General features: G+C 40.9%; 1 protein-coding gene across 1 annotated transcript; it reads right to left on the bottom strand.

Annotated features, from left to right (window-relative positions):
• Window positions 1-2,041: 2,041 nt before the first annotated feature.
• BMP15 (bone morphogenetic protein 15) lies at window positions 2,042-6,988 on the bottom strand. The gene is made up of 2 exons (XM_043569758.1): window positions 6,664-6,988; window positions 2,042-2,898 (listed from the first exon to the last, which is right to left on the bottom strand). Exons 1-2 carry the CDS (start codon window positions 6,986-6,988, stop codon window positions 2,042-2,044), a joined length of 1,182 nt encoding a protein of 393 aa, XP_043425693.1.
• Between the last annotated feature and the right edge of the window lie 4,578 nt (window positions 6,989-11,566).

Below are 11,566 nucleotides of genomic sequence, written 5' to 3'. Positions count from 1 at the left end.
GAAATAATGGGGCACAAAGATAATGTTAGTTTCTATACAAGTTATATCATATATTGCATTTATTCCAATGGGAAATTAATGAAATGTGAACACTAGAATATTCTATGCTAGCAAGAATGTGTTCTCCCCTACACACACAGTATCACTGTTTTATGGTTATATCCATGGAGGACCTACTACATGCCAGGTGCCAGTAATATGGAAATGGGTAAAACATAGTTGAAAATCCCAAAGGGAGTTCTATCTTTTGGTAACAAAGACAGTTATGCTAGAATGTGTTAAAGGAAAGCAAATAGTGCTAAATGAGCACAGAGGCAGGGAATCTACTTGAGTCTGGGGTGTAATGGGGACATTGAAGAGATAAAAAAAAATACCTGAGCTGATTCCTAAAGATATAATAAAAAAAAGGTAGATAGACCAAAGAATGTTAAGAAACAGCTCCTCAGGAAGAATAAAATTTGTGCATTTATAGATGTGTAAGATACTTGGTCTAGCTGGAACCAATTATTTGAGAAGGGAGTTATTTTGATGGATAGGTAAGAAAAATGGGGGGATTACATTTAGAAAATATGTGCACCCACCCTAAATCAGTCCCATCGCACTGGAATGGCCATAAAACTAGTCAAGGAAAAGTTGGGCAGGGGAAATGCCTTACTGGGCTTCCTCAAAGGGGCCCCTTGGGGAAGGTTGATCACTAGCAGTGTTGCCTTAAAAGAGAACTTCATAGTAGCCTGCAGCTCTGCCCTTGGAGATTAAGGTTGAGCTCCTGACCATAGCTAATGGGAACAAAGGAAATAAATTCCTTCCATCCACTCTCTCCCAATCCCCCAAACATTCAAGATTCTCTTTAACAACAAAAAAATGATTTATTTGTAACACACCCCAGTCTCCATCACTTCAGCACAGCATAGGAGTAGAAAAGTCACACTGCATCATTTAGTCCAAGGCAGAACTTCATGCCTCCCCAAACAGCAAGCCCGTCTCCCCCCAGATATCCAACCCAGAGCCAAACTGAACACACAAATAGGCAAGCCCAGAATGAAGTTGGCCCCAGGCCTCAGCACATCTTACCCTTCCCCCACAGCCCTTCAAGCTTCCTGGCTGCAGCCTTCTACCCCTCCACCCCCAACCAGGCCAAGGCATAGCCTCAGAGCTACCAGGGAGCTTTCTTTGTGGGATAATTAACAAGAATTTAAGTGTTATATAAAATAATGTCCTGTGAAATCTAGAAAGTTTAAAATGACTCTCCCATACATAATCCTAATCAACAATGACGGCTCTCCCTCTCTTCACCATAGCTGCAGATGGTTTTGAAAAGATTATCCTCTCAGCTCCATACTCAAGTTTTCCTTTTGGCCTTATTAAGGGCTGTTCTCACCAGAGGATAGGAAGGGATCCCAGGTACTTTCCCCAGGTTCAGAGGCTGAGAGGAAAATCCCTGATATCTTAGAAAAAAAATATTCCTTCTGCTTCCCTCCAAAGATTTTAATGGAGATTATTGCTTAAACATTTTTTTAATCCATCTGAGGAAAGTTAGTTTTAGATTCAGAAGGCAATGCAGCCAGAAACCGGCAGTCTTTCAGATTAGGTACTAGTTTTGAGGGTACAGGAGGCAAGATAGAGGAGTATAAAATCTCAAGTGGCCTTCTTAGCCCAAAATCTTCTAGAAAGCCTCAAAAGATGGATACTAGGAAGGTTTCACCTTTGCAGGCCTTGGTAGGACAATTCCAAAAGTTCTACTGTCATGGACTGGTGACTTTTGACAAGGTCACAATAAAGAAAGATGGGCATCTCCAAAGGAACATCTTTAAGGGCTCTAATGGTGAAAATGTACAAATGCTTGGACTCAGAACTGTTTGTATAAAGTGAGGACCTCATACATGGGGGAAGAGACTTAACAACACCGTAAGGAATGGAACCCACAATAGGTAGAAGATCACAGATAGAACACCACTTGCAGCCTTAACATTGATATTTGTTTTGTTATGTTAAACTCTTTTCCAATTCCTCAGGAAGCCTGAGCTAGCTTTACACTCCGTTGTCACCTGCATGTGCAGGACTGGGCAATCATGTCCTCATACTCCTTATACAAGATACTCCCATTTGCTTCAACCAGAAGGATGCTAATGGGAACATACTTATATGGAACACAGGAGGGCTGAGGGATGCTCTGGTCTACCAGCTCATTGACAAGGTTCTGGATAATGGCATGATTAGGGGAATTAAGACCATATTGTAGTACCCGAGGGCAGATTCCCTTACAATAGTTTGGAGTATATAGATGGGGAGCAATAATCCAGTGATCCCAGCCCAGCTGATGGAAGCTGACTTGGAAAGGGTGGAGGGAACACTGGTTACTTTTAAGCCCATCATGTTCCCTGAAGGGACCAGGAACCCCAGATGTGATACTGTCTGTTTGCCGGGTCCTCCGCAAGAGGAGAGAAGAGTCATCGTCCATGAATTCCTCCAGGCCTCTGGGGAGAAGTTTGGCCTTCTGAACACTTTCATGAGTATCATTGAAGTAGAGTAACAAAAATGCAGTGTCCAAGGATGAAGTTCCATGCCACTGAAGCTCAAGAATGTCACTACCTTTTTGTTGCTGGCACATGAAGTAGAGTCGTAGAACCCTGCGCCCCTTCTTATTCCAGAGCCTTTGAACATGTTGTGTGATATCCATCTCTGTCCAAGCTTTATACAGCATGGAAGGCTTTGAGGAATATCCTCCTGAAGAAGGAAAATGGTTGGTTGGGCCTTTCTGGACCCAGGGCTCCACATGGCAGGAGAGATGGAAACGAGCTAGGTGGAGCTGATGGCGATAAACCACAGTGGCTTGGACCAGTTGGTATGCTACCTGGTTCGGTCTCAGAGGAAAGTCCAGGGTCTGTATATTCCAGGGGCCTTCAACAGCAAGAGAGAACAAGAGTAGAAGTTTAACTTCTTACCTCCTAGCCTGAATCTCCTTCACAAACCTGCTCATTGCAAACTGACAGCTGCAAGCAGCCCTAAAAATAAAGCAAGATCATGATAATCACCATCATTTGTTGAGCATTTACTATTAGATGTTTTAATACATTACCTCTTTAATCTGCAACAGCCTTATGAGATAGTAATTATTCCCATATCCTTGAGACATGCATGAATTAAGAATTAGTTCTCCTGTCATATTATACAGATGTAACTTTGAGGTAACAATCCAATATTGGGGGCTATCTATGGCCTGCCATCACTTCGAACGTGGGGCCAAGATGCCACAAAGTAATTTTGTCTACTTACCCCTAGTGAGGGCAGCTGTTTTGCCATTTCTATCTTCTATGTTAAGAATTGTTTTCTGAGCAGCTGTTCCTTCTTAAGCCATTTCCCCCTTAACCCTCAGTCTCTCCCTTGTTCATTCCTTACTGGAAATTATTCTTCATGTACCACATTAATTGTACTGCAGTTCCCCAAATACCATTTTCAACAAGGTCTTGTCCTATAAATGTTTTGTTTCCCAAGAAATCTACTAGAAACTGAAAGCCTTTTGGCGATTAAGTTTTAATCCAAACTGTAATGCTGACACCTAGTGGCCAAGGGTTGGTCTGGGGCTGAAGTGCTCTGAATTTCTGTATCTTCTGGAAAAGATTAAGAGCAAAGATTACAAAAACCAGGCATTGCAGGAAAAAGCCTCCTTTTATCTTCAAACACCTTATCGCTAAACACTTGCATGTTAATTTTCATATTATTTACCTAAGCTTCCTTCTGCACTGAATCCACAAGCTTGGATTCTTCAGTAGGCCTGGAATGGTCAACGTAGAAGTGTTTTCAAGGTCTTGAAACATCAGGATAATTTTTCAAAGTTCAGATTCAACTCATGCTTAATACACCCTTAAGTTTGGGTCACTGGACATCATTCACACAATGCCCAAGCCAGGCTTCTATTTGCTTTCTCAAGTTATTCTACACTCCCATCCTATAATCATCTTTTCAAGAGGCCCACCCATACACCTGCCCCACCCTGCCTAAAAAGGAGCCCAACCCAACCTCTAGCAGGCTGTCTGGTGAGGAACTGCCCTTTACTTTCAGGCCTTGACATCACATATTTCCTGAAGCATGGTGGAGTAGTTAGGAATCAGAGCTAGGAAGGGTCTGCTCAGACCTTTTCAGGGAAATGACTGACTCACACATCCTATGTGATTGAACCTGGCATATTTCTGCAGACAAGCTCAATTCAGCTGGGTCATCTCCTAATGGTGACTTGTGGCCGGATGTTCTTGTCCTCTATTTCTGGATCCTTTCCAGATTCCCTAGATGCCAGTACATCCCAGGGTCAGACCAGGATAGTGGCCTAATTCTAGGCATCCTCATCTAGCCCCATATAATCTGTACAAACTTGATTTGTGCAGCTTTCTGCTGCACTCAGAATGAATTCCAGATTCCTTATAATAGCCTACAAGTCCCTGCCTCTCCTCAGCCTCCTTTCCTGCCACTCTCACACAATGCTCACTAAGTTCCAGTCATACTGATCTTCCTTCTGATCTTCAAGTCAGACAAGCTTGTTTCCACCTCCTAGGCCTTTGCATACATGGTTTCCTCTGCCTAAATCAGACTTCTCTCTGCTCTTCCCATGCCTAGCTTATCTTACAGACCTCAGCTCAAATGTCACCTCTTCAAAGATGAATTCCATGACAATCCCATGTAAAGGAAGGATTTGTTATTTTCTAGCAAATCAAATTATTTCATTATTTGAGAACACTTAACCATGATTTGCAATTACAAGTGTTTACTTATGTCTCACCCATGAAAACTGTACCTCTCTTGATCATATCTGTATGTCAGCATGTAAAACTGTGCCTATCCCTCTGTAGGTGTTAAGTATTTGTTGAGTGAATCTCCACCCACGCCAAGCTATTTTCTCTTTCCTTAATCAGAATGCATATCTCTGCCTCTATGCATAGTCTCCTTCCTCCTTCCTCAAGGTCCATCTCAAATATTAGCTCTTCAGTGAAGTCTTTCACTGTCTTGCTGCTTCCCCTTCCTGGCCTTAAGCAGTGACCTATTTCTTCTTTCTTGTCTTGGGAGCCCTACTGCTTATCCTTGTCAAAGCATTTGTTATGCTGTAACACCACGATGTGATTATTTATCTATACCAACTTGATGGGAGCTCTCAGAGGTCAGGGAAACAGTTATTTGCCTCTTTAGACCCAACCCAAACAGTGCCTGGTACTCAATTAAAATCTGTTGAGTCAGCACAGCAGGATGTTTAAAAGCACAAACTCTAGAGCCCAAAATCCTGGATTTGACACTCAGCTCTACCAGTTACTAGCTGTGTTACATTGAGTAAGTTACTCTGAATCTCAGTTTATTTTCCTATAAAATTATTATGTTAATAATACCTACCTTATATGATGGTGCAGAGGATTAATGAAGATAATGTTTGTAAAGTACTTTGCCCAATGCCTGGAACATAGCAAGCTCACAGTAAAGATTAGCTAGGGGAATATTTGTTGTTTCACTTAAAGGAGGGAATGTAAACTACCAAAGGCCCAAAATTGATCTCACCAGGTTCCCAAGATTTCCTTGAAGTCGATGCTTTCTGCATTCCCTAGAGAGCCCTGCACTTCAGAAGCTCACTGGTTTCCTGGAACAGTATCTAACAAAGATATTTTTTAAATCAAGCATGATGGGAACAAAGAAAATTCCAAAATACCTTTGGTACCAAAAACCCAAGTAGCAACATGGCCTTAATAGAAAAACTGCTTGGTATTCAAGGATATCTAAACACTTGAGAAGTTATGAGTAGACTTTAGAATCAGGCAGACTTGACCTCAAATCCTACCTCTGTCACCCACTGTCTATGTGAACTTTGCAAGTTATTTGGCCTCTCTGTGGTTTAGTTTTTCTTTATCTTTAAAAATTAGGCTAATTGCTCCATGACAGCTAATGGTAATAGTGGTTCTTTTTTTAAAATTTTTTTTTCAACGTTTTATTTATTTTTGGGACAGAGAGAGACAGAGCATGAACGGGGGAGGGGCAGAGAGAGAGGGAGACACAGAATCGGAAACAGGCTCCAGGCTCTGAGCCATCAGCCCAGAGCCTGACGCGGGGCTTGAACTCACGGACCGCAAGATCGTGACCTGGCTGAAGTCGGACGCTTAACCGACTGCGCCACCCAGGCGCCCCATGTAATAGTGGTTCTTAAGGATTATATACAATAGCAGATGTTCACCTAACTAGGTATACAGACCTTTGGATGTTAATTTGGTTCTGCCCATTCTTACAAATTTCCCCAACTCGGCATCCTGTACTCTTTGCTCTTATAAGAATAAAACCACACATAAACAGCCCTCTACAAGAATACATAGTAGTATTTCTCAATTATAGTTTTCAGTGACATAAACAATAAGACTTTCTTTGAAAGATAGGAGCTGACATATCATTCAGTTGTCCTGGGGTCTGAGGGAGATTCCTCAGGTAGGGCCCAAGGCAATCTGTTCTTAAACTGGGGCCCTAAAGGGAAGCAGGTTTGGAGCTAGCTTCTCCCAACTTTTCCATCCTTTGAAATCTAAGCCTGAGAAACAAATCACCCACCAGGCAATGAAGCCTGATCGTAAACTCACAGATCCCCTTTCCCTACACTCTTTTCCCCCATTTCTCTTCCCTCCAGGACATTATGGTATAATAACTCACCTCTGAGAGGCCTTGCTACATCAGCCAAGGGTCTCACCAGCCTCACCATGGTGGCCCCAATGGTGCGGTTCTCTCTAGGGCGCCCACGTGCATCGGCTGAACGCTGGTACAACTCCAACATGTACCGCAAAGGATGCCCTAGGACAGGTGGCTTCCTCTGCTGCTTGCCAGGAGCTCCTTCCAGCAGCTCCCGAATCAGGGGCAAGGAAGGGGCATCAGCCATGAGGGCATTAGAGGGCTGTCCTATCTTTGTCATTTGGACCCCATGTTCCATAAAAAGCACCAGTCCCCAAAGAAGGATTCTAACGATGCTGAGACAGAGCATCTCAAAAGGTGTGCTGTCCAGCAACACGCTGTATCCCAAGCCCAAAGGATGTCGCTCTGAGTCTTTCCTTTCACATAGGTAACCGCATCCGGCTCCAAACCACAAAAGATAGGGAGAGAAAAAAATGAAAGGCAAGCAGACAGGCCTTATGTTGATTCCTCTTGGAGGATTTCTGGACAGAAGGAGGTCTCTTAACTTGGCCTCTTTGCATCAAAACAGAAACAACCGGTGGGACAATGCAGCATATCCTTCCTGCTCTTCAGGGCTGGGAACAAGATAGCACTTACTCGGATGCTGAGGTAACCTTAAAGAAGAGGTCCATTCCAGGACCTGCTCCCTTACCTTATCCACTAGGATGAAAAAAACAAAACAAAACAAAACAACCCTTGCTTGCTGTGCTCCACAGCTTTAAAGGTAGTTTCTTAATTAGTCCTTAAAGGGCCAGAGACCTCTTGCTCCCATCCCACCTTCATGTAGCGCTTCCTCTAATGCATTATTTCCCAAAATGTGGTCTGCTATTGACTTAAGTGAAACTATCTGGGGTTATTGTTAAGAATGCAGACTCCTGGGTCCAGACCAAAACATGGACTCTCTGGAGCTGAGGTCCAAAAATCTGAATCTTAACAAATGCTCCAAGAAGTTTCTATGAACACTAAAATGTGGAAACCACTGTGAGTGTGGCTCCTGAAACTTGAAGAAGATGCCTCAACAGTGGTTTTCAATCTTGGCTATACATTGGGATCATCTGGGGAGTTTTAACTATTACAGATGCCTGGGTACCATCCTCAATGATTCTGATATAGTGGGTCTGGGCTGTTAGTAGGGCATCAGGATTTTTTTAAACTTCTTCAGGTGATTCTAATGTGCAGCCAAGTTTGACAACTCTGATTTAGAATTTCTGGTTTACCATGGAAGGTATTGAGATCCTAAGTGGGCTACATCAGAGAAGCCTGGGAGGCAGTGGAAGATGAGTCTGTGGAAGGTGGCTGGGAGCTCATCTCACTTTACTAGTTAATGGAAGCAGTAGGCTGGACCTGTTAGTTAAGGCTGCCCCAGACCAGGATTCTACAAACAATGGTAGGTGTAGTCCTGGCCATCTCCAAGTAGAAGAAGTTTGTTGGGGGCTCTAAGAAGGTTGGGCAGGAGGTCAAAACATGAATCTAGGAGATGATGAAGCTGACCTGGTTTATGGGAGACCTTTACTTCATACCAAGAATACCTATAGGTAGGTAGCACTATTGTGTAACAGGTATAGACTTTGTAATCACGTAGACCTGCATTTGAATTGTGATTCTGCCTCTTCTCAGCTGTAATTTAACCTTTCCAAGGCAAATCTTTCATTTCCCTGAGCCTCAGTCTCCTTACCTGTAAAATAAGGATAATATGTTTTATCTCACAAGTTGTTGTGAGGATACAGGAAATAATCTATGTTAATTACATAAAACCTAGACACATGATATATCGTTACATGCTTGAAATTATTTTCTCCCTTCTTCTGTTTTTACTAACATGGCCTTGGTCCCTGGCATGTACTATAAAACAAAAAGCGGGCTAATGGGTACTTTGGGTCTGGAGTCAAATCCCAACTCAACAACCCATTAGGTGAGTGAATTTAAGCAAGGTTTCTCCCAGCCTGAGTTTCTTCATCTGTACTGCTGTCTCCCTCAAAGAGTTGGTGTTGTGTGTTGTACTGTGTACATTTGTATTGTATGCAATAATATATAAGTAAAAGATATAAACAGATGATTCACAGTAGGCAAAACATGAACAGTCAAAATATATGAAAATATGTAATGCAAATCAGAAAAATGCAATTTAAAACCACATAAGATATGATTTCACACCCTTTGGATTGGCAGCATATTAAAAGCCTGACGCTATTAAGTTCAGGTGAGAATATAAAACACCGTTAACTCTCTTACACTGCTGGCTGGGATGTGACTTGGTACAATCATTTTAGAGAGTAATTTGGCATTATCTCTAGTAAGGTTGAAGATGTATAATTCAGCAATACTATTGACAGAGCAGTAGCTTTTAGACATTTTTGTCTGTGACTCACAGGAATAATTACATCTTATATTGCAACCCAATATAAACATAAGCATACACACTCACATATACCTGATGTAAACATTTCCTGAAACAATACCTATCCTTACAACATAGTGGGAAGGGTAGTATATCATAATGGGTAAGAATATGGCTCTGGAGCCAGAATCCTAAGTTTAAAATCCACCTCCACCACTTACTAGTCTAACCTTGGGCAAGTTACTCAATTCTGTGTCTCAGTTTCCTCATGTGCTAATTGGAAACAATAGCCCCTCCATTGTTTCAATTTTTTAATATATAAAATGGGAGTAATCAAAATACTTGCCTCACAAGATTTTTTTGAGGATTAAATGAGTTAACACATGTAAGGGACTTAAAACAGTGCCTGGCACAAAGTATTAGACACAGATTAATTATTACATTTGATGCAATTTGGGCTCTCCAGAAAGCAGGGCTCACCCTGATGGCCTAGTTCTGGCTTTATGAGCTATGGAGCTCTGGCTTTATAAAGCCTCCCTGCCCTCCATGTCCTCACTACTCCTTCTTGCTCTCTTATGCCCTTCTCTGCCTCCCCAGCATTCTCTTTGGCCCTTGACCTCTGTCTGCTACCACTTTAAACTTCCTATCTTTCTATCCAACATAACTAAATAAAACAAGTTGTCAGGACAACTAGCAAAGGGTCTATCTAAGGGTTTGGGGCACAGTTTTCTTTGATGTTTCAGTGGTATTGCATTGGGATTACATCCGTCAAGAACATTTTTCTGACATCTGTTAGTGAAATATTGATACAGGGCCAAAAGAAATAAAAAGAGACAACATATTACACAGAGAATAGCATTATTTGAGTTTAAATTTCTGGTTATGCTATTTTTTGGCCATTGCTTAACCTTCTCTATATCTCAGCTTTCTTAACTATAAATTGGAGATATTCTTTAACCTTCTGGAGTTGTGGTACAATTTAAATGAGACAGTATATATTAAGTATCTAATCCTATATATAGGATTATATAATCCTAAATAAATGGTAAATTTTATCATTAATAACCTGTGATTTTTGAAGTATATGTAAAGCGTACCTGACCAAAGGAAATATCTGGTCAGCATGCTTCTAAAGTTCAGCTGAATTTTTATTCCATTCCTCTCTCTACCAGGGCTTCAGGAGACTCACCTGATTGAACAGGTCAGCTTTCCCATTTTCAGAAACAGATTCAATTTCTTATTTCAGAAAAATATCCAAAAATCAACTCCATTCTTACCACCAAAATTGAAAGAAGTTGATGTGATTATTTTCTAGAAATACCCCCCTGGTGGGCCCAATGTATGCTACTTCCCCAAAACCCCAGAAGAGGGCACCAACTGTCTTTCCAGCCTTATGATTGGAGAAGTAGGATGGGGTGAAAGGGCAGATTATAGGTGATTGGAACAGAATCTTCTAAACAATATTTACCAGCCCCTCCTGTTTTAGCAGGAAGCCAATATGTGAAAACATGATTTTTTTTTTTATAGATTGGAGAGTTTAGGAAGTTATTACTGACATGACAAAAGAGGTTCTTGACATAACAAAATGGGTCACCACAAGTTGCTTTAAGCAGCAGAAACCCCTCTTAATGTACAGTGAGGGTTAACTTTTCAAACAATAATGTGATGGTACACTGGTAAAATGCATGATGTTTACAAAAGAATAGATTCTTATCCATCTTTGGGGAGCATGGATATTCCATAAAATACACATGTATAATGCACTCTTTGTTTTACATGATTATAATTCACATTTTCTTGCAATTTTATTCATTTGAGAAATAACTAATAGGCATCTTCTATGTGGTTGTGTTAGTTGTTAAGGGTGCAGGCCTATAGCCAGACTGCTTGGGTTCAAATTCTAGCTCTACCACTTAACTAGCTTGGTAATTTTGGGCAACTGACTTAATCTCTCTGTGCCTCAGTTTCCTCATCTAATAATAAGGATAATAAAAGCACTACTTCAGACGAGTGTTGTGAGGATTAAGTGACTTAATGCATATAATAAGCATACTATGTTCTAGACACTATACTAGACCCTGGGAGTACAGAAATGAATAAGACGAGTCTTCTATCCTTAGCACTCCCAGGCAGTTTGCTAGGCACTGAGATAGGTTGGGAGATGGCAAAATAAAACAGATAGTTTCAATCTGAAGTAGATAACAACCTTGATAGGGACATAAAAGATAGGAAACATTTCCTATAACTATGACATTTCCTCTGATTACCATTCTGAGTCTTTGAAAACTGGATCTTTTCTCTAGATGTGTTTTGTTTAAAAAGATCATTTTCCATGAAACAGGAAATATGATGTATTATATAGAAATACTTATTAATTTGACACTAAGTTATATCCTTTTACATATTATATATAATTTTGTCTTCATATTAACTCCATGAGTTAAGTATTATTATTATTCCCATTTACAGGTAAAGAAATTGAAGATCATAAAAGGAAACTTATCCAAGGTTAAACAGCTCTCAGATGGTGAAATCTATTAGTATTTGTAT

This window comes from Prionailurus bengalensis, chromosome X (genome assembly GCF_016509475.1).
Source record: "Prionailurus bengalensis isolate Pbe53 chromosome X, Fcat_Pben_1.1_paternal_pri, whole genome shotgun sequence".
Taxonomy (NCBI): domain Eukaryota; kingdom Metazoa; phylum Chordata; class Mammalia; order Carnivora; family Felidae; genus Prionailurus; species Prionailurus bengalensis.
The sequence above is the reverse complement of the archived record's forward strand: the minus strand, read 5'-3'. Positions and strand labels throughout refer to the sequence as shown.

Excerpts from the sequence above, each read along its gene's own strand:
- BMP15 (XM_043569758.1), bottom strand. The coding sequence starts at position 6,988 with ATGCTCTGTCTCAGCATCGTTAGAATCCTTCTTTGGGGACTGGTGCTT. Across the intron at positions 2,899-6,663 it reads TGTAGCAAGGCCTCTCAGAG|GCCCCTGGAATATACAGACC; the intron begins GTGAGTTATTAT and ends TTGCTGTTGAAG.